Source organism: Phacochoerus africanus, chromosome 4, assembly GCF_016906955.1.
Source record: "Phacochoerus africanus isolate WHEZ1 chromosome 4, ROS_Pafr_v1, whole genome shotgun sequence".
NCBI classification, from domain to species: Eukaryota; Metazoa; Chordata; class Mammalia; order Artiodactyla; family Suidae; genus Phacochoerus; species Phacochoerus africanus.
The window spans coordinates 38,291,392-38,312,131 of NC_062547.1; the positions used below are offsets into that span (position 1 = coordinate 38,291,392).

General features: G+C 34.8%; 1 protein-coding gene across 5 annotated transcripts in view; it reads right to left on the bottom strand.

The window, feature by feature from the left end:
- The window catches only part of GAS2 (growth arrest specific 2), a 167,064-nt gene that overhangs the window by 73,342 nt on the left and 72,982 nt on the right, over positions 1-20,740 (bottom strand). For all 5 annotated transcript variants that reach the window (XM_047776127.1, XM_047776124.1, XM_047776126.1 and 2 more), the window contains one exon: positions 12,737-12,878. In XM_047776127.1, coding sequence (XP_047632083.1) covers positions 12,737-12,878 — 142 coding nt within the window. The remainder of the gene's footprint in view (positions 1-12,736; positions 12,879-20,740) is intronic.

Consider the following 20,740-nt stretch of genomic DNA (forward strand, 5'->3'; position numbering starts at 1 on the left):
ACAAGCCTTCTCACCAATGAAGAAAGATCTTGGTAATAGATTTGATCACATTAGCATGTTCTCCTGTGCTTCAGGTAGTTAAAAGGCAAATGTCTATAATATTGTTTCCATATTTGAATTGCCAAGCAAATTATGTATATTCAAAAGCGATAAACTAAGAATGTTGCAAAATGTTTTGAAGTCAGCAATTATTTATGGAGCATCTAATATACGCCAAACTTTGTGCTAAGCATTCCAAGGATATAACTGTGACTCAGGTCACAGTTCCATGGGGATTATCTTTATTTTGTCTGATATGAGTATTGCTATTCCAGCTTTCTTTTGATTCCTATTTGCATGGAATATTTTCTTCCATCCTCTCACCTTCAATTTGTATGTGTCCCTATAAGTGAAATGGGTCTCTTGAAGACAGCAAATATGTGGATCTTGCTTTTGTATCCATTCAGCCAGTCTATGTCTTTTGGTTGGGGAGTTTAGTACATTAACATTTAAGGTAATTATTGATATGTATGTTCTTATTGCCATTTTATTAATTGCTTTGGGTTTGTTTTTGCTGCTCCTGACTCTACCTTTACCCGTGATCTCAGCAGAAATAATGCATTGAATAAGGACTAAAAATTGGGAGTTCCCGTTGTGGCGCAGTGGTTAACGAATCCGACTGGGAACCATGAGGTTGCGGGTTCGGTCCCTGCCCTTGCTCAGTGGGTTAATGATCCGGCGTTGCCGTGAGCTGTGGTGTAGGCCGGCAGCTACAGCTCCGATTCGACCCCTAGCCTGGGAACCTCCATGTGCCACGGGAGTCGCTCAAAGAAATAGTAGCAAAAAGACAAAAATAAATAAAATAAAAAATAGAAAGGTTATCCTCAAAAAAAAAAAAATTACACATCACAGTTCTTTATTATCCTCCAAATAATCATGTCAAGTGAGAACCCTGAAACTTGTCATCTTTTCCTAATCAAATTTGATTAATATGATACTTTAATAGAAAGGAATGCTTTCAACTGACTGGATTTTGTGAATATGTACACATATACACCATTAGCCAGTTTTGTCCACAAAATGAGCAAATTAAGAGATGCTTCTTTGCACTGATATTTCTATTCTAATGTAATTTGATTTCTTAATAAAACTGCTTTACCAATTGCCTTGGACACATTCAGTCATGTTGACAAATCACACTTGCATTTGTTGAGCCTACCAGAGGAGTATTTATTGCTCATACTGCTTTCTTTTTAAACCAAAATTAGAGAATATTTATTTACTGCCTTTTAGGGCCATACCTGTGGCATATGGAAATTCCCTTGCTAGGGGTCAAATCAGAGCTACAGCTGCTGGCCTACACCACAGCCACAGCCACAGCCACAACAACATGGGATCCGAACTGTGGCTGGGACATACACCACAGCTTGTGGCAATGCTGGATCCCTGACCCACTGAGCAAGGCCAGGGATCGAACCTGCATCCTCATGGATACTAGTCAGATTTGCTTCTGCTGTGCCACAATGGGAACTCCAGAGAAATTTTAAAATGTTATTATACACAGTAATAGGGGGGAGGTAGATTGTATTGAGGATAGTCTTTACACAGACACAATACTAACCTATTGATAAACTTTAAGAAAAATAGCAACATTGCTTCAATTCTATGGTAATTTAATTTCCCAGCATTAGTATATTTTCTCAATTTATATATCTAATTCTTTCTCTTCACAGATTATGGTAATGGCAGTAGTTGCCACTGACACCAGAATGGAATTTGATGGGAGTGTGTGTTGAATAGAAAAATACATTTACTTGGATTGCAAAGGTATATGATTTCACTGGGCTTTAAACAAAGAAAAAAATTATTATTTTATAATAACTGATTTTATAAGGCATCATCTTCAAAGCTTTTAAAATAAGTTCTACTATTATCAGTAATACTCATTAAAATAAAATTGATCATGGGAAATCTGAATTATAGAATATTTTCATCCTTGGTAACATAAATTTTAGTTTCAGTTGACCCTTAATGAATTGTTATAAACGCCAAGTTGGAAAAACCTAAAAACTTCTAACTAAAGGGACATAAAATAAAGATATTTACTACCTCCAATTTCAACATACCATTTGTTGACTCTGGGTTAATGATACAACTTTTGATATATTAAATCAACTTCAGTGCAATTAAATATATGCACTGTAATATCACATAGGCATCGATTTCAAACAGAGAACAACAGCAAACATCACAAAAGCGAACAAATGAAAATCAATCATCCTGGCTAATCAATTTCTTCTGATTTGGACTTTTTTTTTTTTTTAAATCCTTCCCATGGTACAAAATAATAAACTGGAAAAAGGAATACATGAAAGCTGAGGACAGGAAGAAGTTTAAGGCCGTGCCACTATCTTCATCTTCAGTGAAAGCTGTGTGAAGCAAGTAGCTACCACGCCAGGAGATCTGGATACAATCTCATGCATTTTGTGATGGAAATAGTGTCAAATATGAAAATTACTGGTGAACTGACCAAACCATGCCAATGTGCAGTCAACACCAACGAGAAAAGACAACTGACCAAACTATCACCATTCCTTAACAAACTTATTGTACTTATTTTGAGGGCTACATAATCATTGGAGATAGATACATTTTATGGAAAATAAAATTAATTCTGAAGAAAAACAATAAGGTGGGTAACATAGGAAAGATAATGTGATATGTAGGATACATTGCTATTGTGTATCTCTTTGCTTCCTCAATTCAGCTATTAATTTAAAATAGTTTTTGCATGCCAACACTCAAACATCAAGTCTACCATGTACTCACTAGAAAATCAATTTGACAAACTGAAAAGTAAATTCATGGTTCTCCTTTTTTATATCCTTAACAGAACCAGCTTTAAAAATTTAAGCTGAAGTAAACATCTTATTCAGCATCATTTCTTAGGAAAATAATAGAAAGATGATATTTTACTTGCCAGTTATCTTGGAAATGTTATCTTTAATAAAGCAATTGCTTTATTGCTTCAAAATGTATCTATAATATTGTCTCACATGTTAATGGTATTTTCAGTATTGGGTATATCATGCCTGGCCCATAATGGCCAAAAAAAATCATGTTTAATGACGAGTAAGCAATGAATTAGTTAAATCTACAGAGGGGCATAACTTAGCACAAGGCCTAGAACAGAGTAATAAATCAGTAAATACTATATCTCAAAATATCAAGGATGATAACAATTATGTGGTGATGATAGCGGCTATGAAAAAGAACAAACAGAATAAAACCTAAAAATTTCCCTAGCATTCTTTGAGGCATGAATTTAAATTATGCCAATGTTTATTTAATTGTAAAAGCAAACAGTCTTATTCTATAAAGTTAAATTCCAGAGTCTTTAAGCAGTACTTACATTTTAACAAAGAGGGGACTATGTTTGGTTTTTGCACTCAAGCAAGTTCCCAAGTTAATAGATGGAAAGAGTATAGTGGCCGTGAGATTCAAGACATGAAGTTCTGGGTCTGAGTGTGAGCTCTAAGATTTACTAGTTATGTTACTTTGGAAGATTTTTCTAAAGAATCTCAGTTTTCTGAGGGAAAATAATGGTGTGGATCTTGCAATATTTTTGTCAGAATTAAACAAAATATTGTTATTCTTAGCCAATGCTTGGCACATAGGAAAGACTTGCACAAGGTTAGTTTTCTTTATCATTATTATTTGCTTAAAGATTATCTTCTTTTGGCTTAGTAAACATTTATACACTCATTTTTTTTCCTATAAGCAGTTTTCTTTTTTCTGTGTACCTATCATGTCTCACCATACTAAGCAATGGAAGAAATTTCAGAATAAAAAAAATTACTATTGATACATGTATATAGTTTAAAGCAGTTATTATAATGAGTATATTTTGAATACTTGGTCATTTATATTGTATCAGAATTGGTTAATTCTAAATTTAATCAAATTTAAGGCTAAGTAGGCTGGCATATATAGATATAAAGCAGATATCCTATCATTATTATGAATTTGGGCTAAGTATTAATTATATTATAATCTAATTATATTAGAAATGCCATTTTATGAAACATCAAACATCTTACCATAAATTTTCCTCCATCTCTGGGAATAAAATAATTTAGATGAGTCCATTTTCCACAAGTTGCCTAAGTTGGATATATATTGTATATATGCATGCATGTCTTTGTCAGGATAATTAGAAAGACTACTTTTAGTATACCACATTTGAACTAAATAAAGCCTTTTGTGTTAAGTCACATGCACTACTCATTTTAAAGATATTTTACTGTTTCATCTTTTCAAAAATACAAGGAAATTTCTACTTACATTGAAGTTTATGGTAGGAAACATTTTTTTTCACTCTATCACTGCAACATTAATATGGTCTCTTGCTTTGAATTATGTGTATAAGAGAGGATGGCTATTGCTTTTTTTCCTCTGAACAAATTCTCTTTAAAACAAATAAAAAGCTCCCTAGTCACTGGTGATTGTTATACCAAAGGTTTTATCATTGAAGACTTCTTTTCAAATAACCAAAACCATTTCAAAGAAAAGTATAAGACGGAGCACCTCTGGGAAAAGTAACACAGATCCCTATTCAAAAATATGTGGCAAGAGACTCAATCTTATAACCTAGATTCTATAAAAATCTCATGGGCATCAAATGTCAAATGGAATGCTGCTAGCTCCAGGAATAGAAAATGATACCTTCCGCTAAAGGCAAGGCATAGAGTTTCAATGTCACAGAATCAGCAAGGATAAACTGCATTAGACCATGAATATATAGTTTGGCTAAATATATTGTTTTAAATGATGGACAAAAAATGAAAACATGAAAACTGTTATTCATTTGGTTTCTATACATTAGAGGCTATAATATTTATGTTGGTTTTGAAAGAAACTGCATTTTAGATTTATATTTAGGAAGAAAATTTGAAAAAAGCATATTTGGGGCTGAACATTAAATTGTGAAAATATCATAAATTAATAGCTGCCCACCTTCCCAGAGCAGAGAATAGGTTCTAATACTCAGAAAGAGTGATATAGTAGAAAGATACAGTAAACAAGACATCAGAAAAATTGGGTTCTAGTCTAGGCAACAAAATTTTCTCATCTCTCATCTCTAAAATCTGCCTCCTACTTGTCTTAAGAGGTAGTTTTATGGTTAAGGGCATTTGGTATATGGTAAGCAGTCAACAAATTTTACTCCCTTGCTAGTTTTGTGGTGGTCCGTAGACCAACAGCATTGGCATTAGCTGGGAACTTGATAAAAATGTAAATTATTGGAACCCACCCCAAACTTATTGAGCAAAATTTACATTTAAACAAGCTCTCCAGGTAATGAATACATACATTAATTTTTGGGAATTATTATACTAATCAATGTTATGATTATTACAATAAATATCAGTTATAATTCTATATCTATTTTGGTTAAAAATATTCAAATGTGCTTTAATATATGGAACCTGCTCTAGAAATGCTTAGGATAACAGTGATGATGGTGATGATGATGCTGAATGGAGGAAATATAATTTTGCATTGAATTAGCCTTTAATGAATATTATGGGCATTTATCATCTGTTAGATCTATAAGGTTCAAAAGATGCCTCCCGAGAAAGTGAGGGGATGACTCTCTACATCATGTCACTCGCAGTAAGTTACATGCACAAATCATCGAGTTTAAAGGTAGGAGGCATTTAGGAAAAGCACAGCAATTTAGGTGTCTTAAAACTGATCTGAGGGAGGAGAAAAAGGAAACAAGAATAAAGCTCACAAACTCATAAATGCTGAGTATGTGTGTATCCAAATTTCTTAGAATCACTATTTCCATATGAAATAGGGTACAACATCCCCATAATTCATATAAACAAGGAGAATTAATTCCTCATCTCATCAATAATAGAAGATATAGAGAATAAAATGTAGTTAACTGCCTTTGCCACTAGGTCAAGAAAGGTTCTGCATCCAGCTTTTAGGTGAGATTAATGGATTAGGTCACTGTCACTCAGATTACCAAGAAGAGGCAAGAGTCTCTTCCAATTTTGTTTTTCTTTGTATTTTATTTTTCCTTTTACTTGAAGTCATCATATAAACTTCTAACATTAACTCATACAAAGCATAACTTTCTGTAAAACAGGGACATGATCTTTGGAGGTAAATGGAGCTGAATTCAAATCCTGGCTGGGTCATTGAAAAGCTGTCTAATATCGGGCAAGTTAATTAATTTTCTTGGTCCTAACTGAGCATTGTCATTTATAAAATGAGTTGTTGGGAGATAAGATATTGCAGCATATGTGCACTGTTTGGCTATTGTTATCGAGCATATAGCTATTATTATTGAATATATTATTGAATGAATTATTGTTGCACAGTGAAAATTTGATCCTGGAAAAACTAGGTTGTCCATTTTCCTAATTCGACCCTGACCCTGTCAAATCTTGATATATCTATCATTCCTGAGAGATATTCAGTTCTCTCAATCAGATTCCATACTGTTCTCTCTTAACATATGTTTTTCTGACACAGGGGCAAACGGCTAAATTTAGAAAGAGTTTCTGAGCTCAAAAGCAAAGAGTGAATTGAGATGCTAATAAAGTACTCTATATGAACAGGTGTTAAAAAGCCCAAAATCTAAAATAAATTGTTCCTGGAAAAGAAATAAAGTGAATATAAATAACCCAGAGCTGTCTTGAAATTATAATGCTACATTAATATTATAAAAATAAGATACCTTTTTTCTACAGAAATACTCTTAGAGTTCTCAGTACAGACAAAAACAACAACCACAAGAGATGATTTATCAGACACTGGAAGGCAGGCATAGGTTCTTCTTCTGATGCAACAGGTATAAATGGAAAATGTTAATGTTTAAAAATCCATTCTCAATCCTTTTCACTTTTGTGCCACAACATCAAACCAATACTGTATGTAGGTCAGTGCTTGATCAATGTTCAATAGGACTCTTCAGAATCATGCATCAAAAGAAGACAGTGCCACACAACAAACACAAACACAGAAATTAAAAATAAAAAACAAATCACACACATTTACATGCTAGCACAGCAGAGAGCAAACCCTTTTCTTGCTGAGTAGATTCTTTCTCAGAGAAATAGATGAAGAATAGTCACTGGCCTCCAAATCCTATAATCATCCAATAACATAATGATATTGAAACAATTACAGCAAGCAAAAAAATGTGCATTTTTCAAGTAATCCCTCCCCCATCCTTTTTCCATCTCCCAGCTAACCAGAATGTACATAAATAAAGCAAACTAAACAATGCTCTGGGGAAAAAATTAACCTAATTTCTAAACCAGTATGCTAAAGTAAATTACAAATAAAAAATCCTCCATGCAAGAATTTCACTAATTTAAGGAAACAGTTTCTACGTAAGATATCTTAGAAAAAATTCATATAGGAGCATGAATTTCAGACCCATAAGTTAAAACTTTTTTTTTTTTTTTTTGCTTTTAGGGCTGTACCTGCAGCATATTGAGTTCCCAGGCTAGGGGTTGAATCAGAGCTATAGCTGCCGGCCTACACCACAGCCACAGCCACAGCAACACAGGACCTGAGCTGCATCTTCGACATTCACCACGGGTCACGGCAATGCCAGATCCTTAACTCACTGAGCAAGGACTGCAACCTTATGGTTACTAGTCGGATCCATTTTTACTGTGCCATGACGGGATCTCCTGAAATGTTTTAAGATTGACAAGAAGTCATAAATTTCTGGTACTAATTTAAAAAATAAAAATGAGTCATTCAGCATTATTTCAAGAAAGGTGGTTAAAGTATTAAGTCTTTGAAAATCTATTACATTTACTATTAGAAGATTACTGATTAATATAGCCTGTGTTTCACATCTAGAACATTCTAAACATTGTTTTCTTTACTCCACAATTAAAAGTTCTTTTAAAAAAATATTGGGGGAATATTTTGTTTTTAGACTGATAAGCTACATAATTTTTAATTCAATAAAATGTTCATGTCCATCTAAATATTTTTAAGAAATCCCATAAAATATTTTATGAAGTCCCATATTATTTTTATGAAGTCCCATGTTATTTTTATGAAATAATTTTATGAAATCCTAAATATTTTTAAGAAATCCCATAAAATCAATTAATAATCTTAATAAATCAGAGATGCGATAAAGAAAACCTCCTCCAGTCTCTAACTTCTTATGTCAGCATGGTCAGAATAGCGGAACTATGGGTGAGCGTTATAGGTAGAATCCTAAGGTTAAAGTATGCTCCATGGAGCACACCAGAATTTACATCATCTCTTCCTACAGCAATATGAAACTCTATAATCACTTGAAACTAATGTCAATAAATCTCTAGGAAACTTGTCTCAAACTGTATCTTAATATAAATAAAATTGTTTACATTTCAGATTACATGCCATACCTGTCTACAAAGGTCTGTTAATGAATAATTAAAGAAGCAAATGATGTCATTTATAGCACAATTACTATTTATCTTACTTTCAAATTCTGAATATAATATTTTATTGATATTTACCATGCTTGACCTCATGTCCATATTATATCATAATTATCCTATATTCTTGAATAGTCTCAAAAATATTATGACATATTTGGCTGGAATCTAGGGATGACTACAGTTTGTTTAAGCTACCACCAAATGTCATTGATTCAGTTCGTTTCCATTTTTTTTTTACTCATAAAAAATGTTTCAGGGATTTCCCATTGTGCACAGTGAGTTAAGAATCTGACTGCAATGACTCAGGTCACTGTGGAGGTATGGATTCAATCCCCGGCCAGTGCAGTGGGTTAAAATATTTGGTGTTGCTATGGCTATGGCATAGGTCACAGCTGTGGCTTGGACTCAATCCCAGACCTGGGAACTTCCATTTGCCATGGGTGCAGCCATAAAAAAATAAATAAAAAATATTTCCAGAATTCCCTCATGGCTCAGCATGTTAAGGATCTGGCATTGTCATTCCTGTGGCTCTGGTTACAGCTGTGGGATGGGTTTAATCCCTGGCCTGAGAACTTCCACATACCCATGGTGCAGAAAAAAAATGTTTCAATGGCCATTCTACTGCCTAGCTCTACTTACTTCCTTAAAATGAATTTCTAGAAGTAGAACAACTTGATAAAATGATATGAGCCTTTCTGAACATTGATATATAATGTCCAAGTGTCCTCCAAAGAAGGCATACCGATTTCATATTTTTTCAACAATGCATAAAAGATCCTGCTTTCCTCCATACTTAACACTAACTATACAATTCTTACTCTTTGCTACTTTTTCATAATTTTTATTTGCATTTATCTTATTACTAAGGTGTCAAACATCTTTATATCTTTTTTGACTTTTTTAAGTCTTTTATGAATAGGCTGTTCATGACATTTATCCATTTTTCCATTGGCTTATTTCTGAAAGAGTATTTGAGATATCTGTGACCTTATGACCCAAGAACTGACATTTGACAGAGGGAAAATCCCCTCTTAAGAACAAAGAGCAGGTTATGCTCTGCATGTGATTGCATCATGAGGCAAAGAAAGTTATCTGCCAAGAATCAAAATGACAAGCACAAGAGAAGTATATGGAATAAGCTGCTATCCATACTCCCCTGTTCACCCCTGGCATACCTTCCCCACCCACTGAGATTTCTTGTCATTAGCTGTTGTGGAAAGAGAACAGATTGAGTGAGTTGTGACTCAAGATCCTCTCACAAATAATTGTACAAAAAAGCACTACAACAGAGGGGAACGTATCAGTTGCCACAAAGATAAGAACGCTTTATGCAGGCAAAGACCTTTGAACAGCTAAAGACAGAAGCCTCTTGATACACACTCAGTACAGTGATCTACCTTATCATTCATTCAAACAGATTTTTCCCCTTCATCAGGGCATCTTTTCATTTTATTTGCTGTTCAAAACACTAGGACACAAAGGATGCTCTTCATCTTGTGTGCTACTGAAATGAAATCTTGAGGTAGGAAAAAAAGAAAAAACCCTTGCCCTAAATTCCCTTTCAAAAGTGAAGTGTGAAAAGACATCAAGCAGAGTACACAGTGTTATTGTTGCAAGAAAGTCAATTCTGCAAGTGCAGAATCCAAGGCCATCAGGAGAGGCTCAATCACTTCCTCGCCCACAGTGAATAATAAGTAAAATCCAAAGGGAACAGGGTCCCCTTGGGGAAAAGGAATTACTCATTGTCCTTCTTGATTATCATTGACATCTATGGGCACAGCTGTTTCCCTTCTCTGAATAATCCTAAAGTCAACGTTATAGTATTGGCTCCTTTCTTCCTTCTCCACAGGACCTATTATATATCACCTCATGGCCTATTCTGAGCAGTAGAAATTTCAAATTTATCTTTTCATTGAGCAGAAATCCAGAAATCCTACTTGATTTAGTTTGGCACTGAGAGGATTAAAAATTAAAAATTTTAAATTTTTATAGCCTTGAAAATTTGGTCTTATTAACCTTTCTTGGCTATATACATATATTTTAATTACAAGGTATAATTTAAGTTACCCTGTAGAAGATAATGAAAATCAAAAATATTTTAACAAAATACTACAGTTATTATATACAAATTATCACGCACTTTCATCTGTATAAGTCAGATTTTTTTCAAACAGGATGAAGAACTTGATCTTCTAAAAATTCTTCCTTACATAAATTTTTTTGGCTGTGCCCATGGCATTCGGAAGTTCTTGGGCCAGGTATTAAACCCATGCCACAGCAGAGACCCAAGCCATGGCAGTGACAACACTGATTCCTTAACCTGCTGCACCACCAGGGAATTCCTTGACATAATTTTATGTGCTCCATTATTATATAATTTGCTTTAAGCTTTACTGTTTTAAGATAAAATGTATTACTTGTTGCCTGAATGAGATTTTAAAAAGCCATCCAAGCTTCTTAGAGTCCAACTGAAACTTTTATTACTTCAGTTAACAAAAGAACTCATGGATAGTAAGAAAATTGAGATAAGATCATATTTTTATTCATAACTTCTAGTAATCCACTTGGCTGATAGCAGTCACTGAAAAATGCTTTTATGATGGAAATTTGTGCAATGAACAAATTAACAAACAATAAAGCAGTTTCCCCATCTGACAGTTCTTTAGCAATTCAGGGGCACTCCACAATTTTAAATCATGATATTATTTGTTCATACCAGAAGAGTGTATTTCTTGTGTGACTAAGATGTGATATTTTAAAATTTATACATACAAATGTGTGTATAGACATTTACTAGTTCTTTCAAGGGTTTTTTTTTTTTTTTCACAAATAATTTCTCCACACTCCCTTCCTATAATCCTCCATTTACACAGCCGCCTATAAACCAGAAAGTTAAAGTCTATTTGTAAAATTACCACTGGACTGAAAAAGAATTATATACATATATTATCTCCCATCGAGTTTTTCATACTTTGATGTGAGAAAAAGGCAAGAACACTCAAAACCCATTTATACAATGAGTATTTAAGGAGCACACTGTTGATACAGCATGCAATTATTCTGGTTTTTTTCCTCTTTGAAATATAAAATGTTCTAGTCTAAGTTCATGTTATTCTCTTCTTTGCTGAGAGAATTCTCAGAAATTTGATGACAGGCTTTTCCCTATCACATCAACTCCTCTTAGTACAGATACAAATTTACTTGAGCACATAAAATGTGTAAGACTTTAGCTGCTATCATCAGTTTCCTAGGTTCATCAGGGGAATACTGTTTTGTGAAGCCAAGGGGCAAAGTGTATTCTCATTGTTCAGAAGGCAATTTGTATACTTGTTCTCTCTGAAGGATGTGCAGCTTACTTTGATGTTAATATTTGGTATTATGTGATTTTGTGAATTGATTTTTTTTTAAAGCCTCAGGAAAAGAACCAGAGATTTCCGCCCCCCTCATAAAGATCTCCTTTCTTGACTTAGTTCCTCTTTATTAGAATCGGCCTTTAATTCCAATATGTTCCATAGTAGAGTTATACTAGGGTAGACCTTATATAGAAGGTTTGAACATTTAAGGATATCAAGTAATGTCAAACCACTGAATGATCCAATGTATGTTTCCTCTCAAGGAAATACAAAGCCAGACTCTGTGGTCTGGAAATGGATTTGCCAAAATTCAATCATAAAACAAAACAATGCCTCTCCCCATAATTATCTAGGTAGTTTCAGGCAGTGTCTGTCTTTTATTTCATCATCTTCAATTATCATAATATCTTGCTTGCTGGCCTGATTTTTTGCTAGCTAAAAAATAAGTTTTATTAACTAAAAATGATCTGAAGTACAAAATAAGTTTCAACAAATTGAAGTACAAATAAGTTTCCCAGAGCTTATGGGAGAGGGAGTTTTCATACTTTTGTAGAGGTGAAAAGACAGTTCTCTTGATGGATGGCTGGAGTATACATAGCTGTCTTCCTAGTCCAGGTAAGAGCATGGAGGTGAAATTTAACACTACATTTTCCAAATAGCCCTCCAATTTTGCATTATATATACTTATTTTTTGGAGGAATTGTGCAAATATGTTCCTATTATTTTATGCACAAGGTGACCAAGTGTAAGAGGGTACAATTTTCTTCCTTCAAAGACTCAAGTTTACAACAAACCTGCAGCTTTACAACAAACTATAATTTTTTTCAAGTTAACAAACTGGGAAATGACATCACACAAAAAGTTAGTTTTGAAAGTTATCCTGACAAGCAATAATTTTCATATTATATCCACTAAAATTCTGAAGGAAATACATACCCAAACCTTCTGATTCAAACAGACATGTTTCGTCTACCCCTAAGTCTCGGCACCAGGATAAGAAATTTGCTGTATTGTCTCTGGCAAAAAAGGAGCCTGAGGGTGCACTGGCTTTGCACGGAATCTTCTTCAAGGGCAGATTCTGAAAAACAAAGAAATCTCACTCTGATGGAATATTTGGCAGTCAGCACAGTAACAGATTAAATGTACATTTGTTTTCAACATATGCTTTGGTATGACCTCATGTCAATACCTATGACGTGAAATACAAATGAAACATAGCTGGTAATTGCTAATTAAGAGGCTGTGAATTTAAAAAAACTAAAAACAGAACTACCGTATGATCTAGCAATCCTACTCTTGGGCAAATATCCAAAGAAAACTATAATTTGAAAATATACATGCACCTCTATGTTCACAGAAGCACTATTTACAATAGTCAAGACATGGAAACAACCTAAATGTCCACCGACAGATAAATAGATAAAGACGGGATACATATACACAAGGGAATATTAGGAATAAAGTAGTATTACTTAGCCATAAAAATGAATGAAATAATGCCATTTGCAGCAACATGGATGGACTTAGAGATTATCACAATGAGTGAAATAAGTCAGAGAAAGATAAATATCATATGATATTACTTAAATGTGGACTCTAATAAAAATGATACAAAATAACATTTATAAAACAGAAACGAACTCACAGAGTTCAAAACTAATCTTAAGGTAACCATAAGGGAAACTGGGGATGGGGAGGGAGGAATTGGGAGGATGGGAATGCACACATTATTGTATAAAATAGATAATTAACAAGGACCTACTGTATGGCACAGAGAAATCTACTGAACACTTTGTAATAACCTATATGGGGAAAAAAGAACACACACATATCTGAATCACTTTCCTATAAACCTGAAACTAGGAGTTCCAGTCATGGAACAGTGGTTAATGAATCCAACTAGGAACCATGAGGTTGAGGGTTCAATCCCTGGCCTTCCTCAGTGGGTTAAGGATCTGGCGTTGCCGTGAGCTGTGGTGTAGGTTGAAGATGTGTTTTGGATCCCGCATTGCTGTGGCTCTGGCGAAGGCTGGTGGCTACAGCTAGAGTAGGCTGAAGATGCGTTTTGGATCCCGCATTGCTGTGGCTCTGGCGAAGGCTGGTGGCTACAGCTCTGATTAGACCCCTAGCCTGGGAACCTCCATATGCTGCGGGAGCAGCCCTAGAAAAGGCAAAAAGACAAAAAATAAATAAATAAATAAAAATCTGAAACTAATACAACATTGTAAGTCAACTACACTCCAATAAAATTTTTAAATAAATAAGTTTTTAAATAAGGAAAAACAAAGTATATCAATTTTTACAAATTGTGGAGATTCAAAAAACAAATCTCAATTTCTTAACCTGTTTAAAAAAAGAGAGAGAGAAAATACGAAAATCTGTGCCTTTAAATATATCCCTACTTTTTTAGTATTATACATAAATCCCTTCCCTGGCTCAGACTGCCTCTTCTCTTCTTCTGCTGCTTTTTTTTTTTTTGTCTGCTCTTTCATCTATTCTGTCAGTATTTCTCATAAAGTATGTATAAATATATTTCTCATTGTGAAAGAAGAATGAAACAAATATGGTATATACACATAGATAAAATGTAGCACACACTTGCATTCTTATGTGCATATATACTCACACACAATAAAATTTACCCAAAATTATCAAATCAAATGATTCCTCTAACACCCATAAATCTCTATCACCAATACCAAGAAAAGGAATTATTAAAAATCTTTATCTTTTAACAAAACATTCTACCATCATTCTTTCAGACTGTTTCCTTTTATTTTTATTATTTTATTATAGTTGATTTACTGTGTTTGTCAATTTCTGCTGGACAGCAAAGTAACCCAGTCATACACACACACACACACACACACACACAAATTCTTTTTCTCACATTTTCCTCCATCACAAGTGATTGGATATACTTCCCTATGCTATATGGCAGGACATCATTGCCAGACTGTTTCCTTTTAAATCATAGCTATTATGCAATATTATAAAAATAATTCTAGTTGTATTTCTGCTATCTAATCTTGAAACATACTATTTACATTCTACATTAATTCCCTTCTGGAGTAAGAGAATGCTTAAGATAAGGGAGGGTATGAACCTGCACAGACTTCTCTACTAATAGTCTCATACGAGTTTAGCCCTGGAAATCTCCCCTGGTACCATACCAAATGTTATAAAGAGTTGTGTGAGGTTTTTTTTCTTTCACAGAAAGTAACCAGTTTTCACGGCATTCTGTGAAATCATAGAATGTGTAATATGAAAGACTGAGCCAAGTTTTTGGATGATTTGGACTAGAAAGAGCTTTGCCTCTAAGGGCAAATGATCAAGGGATAAGCAATCTGAACTTCAAACCTACAGACAGGCTCTTTCTTCTGTTCTCTGTGAATAAGCAGATATAAACAAAATCTACAAAGACGGTTATTTAAAAAATGAAATAGTGTCTTCAGGGTATTGGTGAGGCCTGGTGACATCAAACTATTACTAGGGTTTTTCCTGTCTAGGGATTTTATGGCTACGTAACTAAAATATTCAGTTACTACATCACTAAAGACTGTGTCTGTCCAGTCTCAAGGATCCATCTCTTTATTACTGACAAATGAATTTGTTTTAAGGTAGATATAATAAAATTTTTGCATGAATACACATATTTTCATACAGATACATATAACAACACCCCTTAACAAATTTGGTTAAGTAATGATTTTCAAAGAAAAGTTTTCCTATATGAATTACAAAAACATTAATAGCATAGTATAATGCCACCTGTATAAAATATTCATGAACATCAATTAATAAATATTTATTAAAACTAAAATACCTATATCCTTTTAATCTAGCAATTTGCTTCTGAGAATATATCTTACAGATATAATAGCATTAGTGCTTTAAAATATATGTACAAATATATTTCTTGCAACACTGAAGAGGAAAAAAGAGACATAAGAATGTATCAATAAAGAACAGACTTGTGTCAAGAAGGAGGGGATTGGGGAGGGATGGAGTGGGAGGTTGGGGTGAGTAGATGTAAGCTATTATATATAGAATGGATAAAAAACAAAGTCCTACTGTAGAGCACAGGGAACTATATTCAATATCTTATGATAAACCATAATGAGAAAGAATACTTAAAAAATATACATATATATAACTCTACAGCAGAAATTAACACAACACTATAAATCAACTATTCCTCAATAAAAAATGTGTCAAGAAAGGGCTGGTTGAATAATAAATAATATACAAATACAATGGAACTCTGTACAATAATTTTAAAAGAATAAGATAAATGTGGAGTTCCCGTCGTGGCGCAGTGGTTAACGAATCCGACTAGGAACCATGAGGTTGCGGGTTCGGTCCCCGCCCTTGCTCAGTGGGTTGACGATCCGGCGTTGCCCTGAGCTGTGGTGTAGGTTGCAGACGCGGCTCGGATCCCGCGTTGCTGTGGCTCTGGCATAGGCCGGTGGCTACAGCTCCGATTCAACCCCTAGTCTGGGAACCTCCATATGCCGCGGGAGCGGCCCAAGAAATAGCAACAACAACAACAACAACAACAACAAAAGACAAAAAAAAAATAAGATAAATGTATATGCATTGAACCATAATGATGTTCAGTATATACCCTAAAGCAGAAACCAATAATTTCCAAAGATATATGTATGCCACAATTTCATTTTATGATGTGTGTGTATATACATATATAGCGGTGGGTGTATGTATACGTACAAACATAATATAGATAGCTATATATAAGTTAAATTGCATATAAATATGTTGTATTATAAATATGAATATTGTATTTATTTATATAACATTAATGAAAAATTCAAGAGGGACATCCATCAAATTGACAGTAATTATCTTTGAGGAAGGTGACTGATGTATATAGTATCATTTAGATCTTATTTTACAGAATTTCAAAGTATATAGTAGGATTTTGAATGACTTTTACATCTTATCAATATTTTCTGATTAAATAATCAAAATAGGTAAATTATGTCAGCCAAAACATAAAAAAGAAAATACGCCGAAAAAAAAATCTCCAAGAGAGGACTGTAAGGCTTCTTTATGATGAAAACTGGAAAAGAACATAGAGTCAAACACTAAAACATTTTTAAATCTACTACCTCTATTACCGGGTGTGGGGAAAAATTCGTGAAATAGCTTCAAACTGATGCAAGAGTTTGCATGCACATCAGAACCATAACCTAGGAACTATAAAATTCTTGACATAGCTAAGGGCATGCCGCCAAAGGATACAGTTTGCATGGCAAGAAGGAATACAATACCCAGATTGCATCAAAGAGGCCAGAGATTGATTCGACACTTAATCCACAATGGGACACAAGTGACAAACCCTCAAAAGTCATTCAGCCTACCCTTTAAGAACTTACAAGGACAAGTACTAAGCATATAAATGAAAAGAGCATTTTCCCCTTACAAGTTTGTGGTACTTACAAAGTCATCTACATATCATACCGGAGTCTAAATATTTATTTAAAACTCATTCATATTGAAAGACATCAAAGTTATTATATTATTTATTTATTTATTCCTTTTTTAGGGCCACACCTGTGGCAAATGGAGATTTCCAGGCTAGGGGTCCAATCGGAGCTACAGCTGCGGGTCTACACCACAGCCATGGCAATGCCGGATCCTCTACCCACAGATTGAACCCGCAACCTCATGGTTTCTAGTCGGACTCGTTGCCACTTGCCACGATGCGAACTCCATGAAAGTTACTTTAGGACAAATAAAATGAAAGCTAGCTACTGATACTTGATAACTTTGTAATTCCCATCGAGGAAGAATTCAGTAGTAACAATGATCTAACAACTTGGCAGGAAAATGATTTGTAGGATATTTTTTTCTGCTCTGGAACTGTTAGGTTTAGTATTCCCACAGCAGCTGAAGACTGAAAACTGTAAATGGTGTGAATAAAAGCTTCCAAGCTTCATCTAGATGAACTCTTTTATTTAGTAACATTTTAAGAAGTCATCCTTAATTAGTCCAAATGACTAACGAACTCTTACAGTCAGTACCTGTAAAGTCCATCATATATAAACAGAAGTAAGTTATCTCTGCTCATTAGCAGAAAGCAGTAGTTCACAGCTTATAGAATCCAATATTCTTCCTGGATGCATACCAACAAAAAAAATCAAAGGATAAATGGTCCTCCCAGGGTTGCTGCACCATTTGTAAATAAGAGTCTTGGAGCAGAAATCCTGTATCACTTGAATTAAAGAACAAATGATTTAATAATACCAGTCCTCAATAGTTTTGGAATTTAAAAATAGTTTTAACTTATTTTACACAAAAATACTCATAAAGTTCTGAAATCCTTAGCAGTTATATCTCTCTGAGTTCTGCTATTTTAAAGAACATATTGTTTCTCTAGGTTATCATGAAAATTCTAAAAAAAAAATGATGGCTTTGAATCTCTTCTTTAATATCAGTAAATAAAACTGAGGGAGTTCCCGCCGTGGCGCAGTGGTTAACGAATCCGACTAGGAACCATGAGGTTGCGGGATGGGTCCCTGCCATTGCTCAGTGAGTTAATGATCCGGCGTTGCCGTGAGCTGTGGTGTAGGTTGCAGACACGGCTCGGATCCCGTGTTGCTGTGGCTCTGGTGTAGGCCGACGGCTACAGCTCCGATTAGACCCCTAGCCTGGGAACCTCCCATATGCTGCGGGAGCGGCCCAAGAAATGGCAAAAAGACAAATAAATAAATAAATAAATAAAACTGAGCTGGCATATTGAATGAAATCAACTTTCTCCTTGCCAATAAATAAACAAATAAAATCTTGAGGAAGAGATTTAGAAGAAAGAACTGCCTTAAGTCATTATGAAACTATGAAAGGGTCTACTTGAATAGCTAAAAAATTGACTACAGATAAGGAGAAGGATACTTCAGATCTAAAGAACTGGGGAGGTTCAAGAGAACCTCCACATAATGCTCATCTTCCATACTGGCTTTCCCTTTACTGCTCAACTCTCCAAAGAACTCCTATGGCATTTAAATTATATACCATCGTGGAGTTCCTATCATGGTGCAGCAGAAATGAATCCAACTAGGAACCATGAGGTTTCAGGTTCAATCCCTGGCCTCTCTCAGTGGGTTAAGGATCTGGCGTTGCTGTGAGTTGACGCAGCTCGGATCCTGCATTGCTGTCTGTGGCTGTGGCATAGGCCAGCGGCTACAGCGCTAATTAGACCCCTAGCCTGGGAATCTCCATATGCCACGGGTGTGGCCCTAAGAAAACAGAAAGACAAATAAATAAATAAATAAATAAATTACACATCATCTTTATTTACTCAGATCAGTTTTTCTAGACAATGTTATTATTATACGTTATGCCCTCAAAACCTGATTGATGAATACATGAATGAATGGTTAGGCTCAACCCTTCACATTAGATCATAATCAATGTGAGGACGGGAACAAACACTCTGTATTAGAGATTTTCCATCCCCAAGGGACACGATTCCAGCGCCCTCAATTTACTAAATTCATAGCATAACTATACACAAGATGCTTCCCATAAATTAAGAAAAGTATAACTGGGAGTTCCCATCATGGCTCAATGGTTAACGAATCCAACTAGGAACCATGAGGCTGTGGCGTAGGCTGGCGGCTACAGCTCCGATTAGACCCCTAGCCTGGGAACCTCCATATGCCTTGGGTGCGGCCCTAGAAAAGACAAAAAAAGAAAAAAAAAGACAGAAAATTCGGTATAAATTACCGAATATGGAATGAGTAGAGAATAGCTGTCAATCTGAACTGAGACTGGGTAGAAATTTAGGCTCACTTACTAGCAAGTCATGCTACCATACTCCACCCTCCGTGGTGTAGGATTCAATACTGTGTATTAGCAATAGAAGAAGTAACTACCATTAAATCACTGGGACCATGTGCAAGCAGTCAATATCATACATGTTAACTTTTCTAACACAGAGACTCTGATGTTTATCTCTTTATCTCTCAACGAGATTCACCAAAGTTACATATTCACGCCCTCTAAAATACTTATAGATTGAGGGAGTTACATTGTGGCATAGCAGGTTAAGGATCTGGCATTGTCACCGAAGTGGCTAGGGCCACTGCTGTGGCCTGGGTTCAATCCTTGGCCCTAGAACTTTCACATGCCTCCAATGTGGCAAATATATATATATATATGGATTGAATGATGAACATACAACAGAATAGATGGTTGGGATTCTGAAAGTGTCCTCCCCATACCCTCAGAGCAACAACAAAGTTAGGTTACAATAAAAAAGAACGATTTTAAATTTATTCCTAAAGGCTTTTAATTCACTCCATTACCTCCTAGGTTAATCATCTAATATGGTTCTGGAGTCTAATTACCTGAGTTTTAAACTCAGTTATGTCACCTTCTTGCTCTGATACTTTGGACAGATTACTTAATGTTTCTGTGCCTCAGTCTCCTCTTCTATTCAATGCACAATGAAAAAGATGCATCTCTTTGGCCATGTGTGTATGATTGCTAATTTAATAAAATAATTCAACTGCAGAAGCAAGGATCCAATAAAGGTTATTTATTATCACTGCCAACAGTGCAAATAAAAATATACTGAATTCCCTCTGAGACCTCCTCTTATTTTTTTTGGAAACACTTCATTTTTTCTGTTATGGGCACATGAACTCAGAAAAAGACTGGGAAACAATTTATTTCTCTCTTTGTCCTAAATGTGAACTTCACCTTTAACACAGTTTTCCAACAGAAATTTCTGTAGTAAGAGAAATGTTCTATATCTGTGCTACCCATTATAGTAACCACTAGTGGCATGCGGCTACTGAGCATCTGACCTGTGGTGAGTGTGACTGGAGACTAATTTTTAAATTTTATTTCTTTTTAGTCAATTTAAACTTAAAGAGCCACATACAGCTGTGGCTATCATATTAGGACATTCAT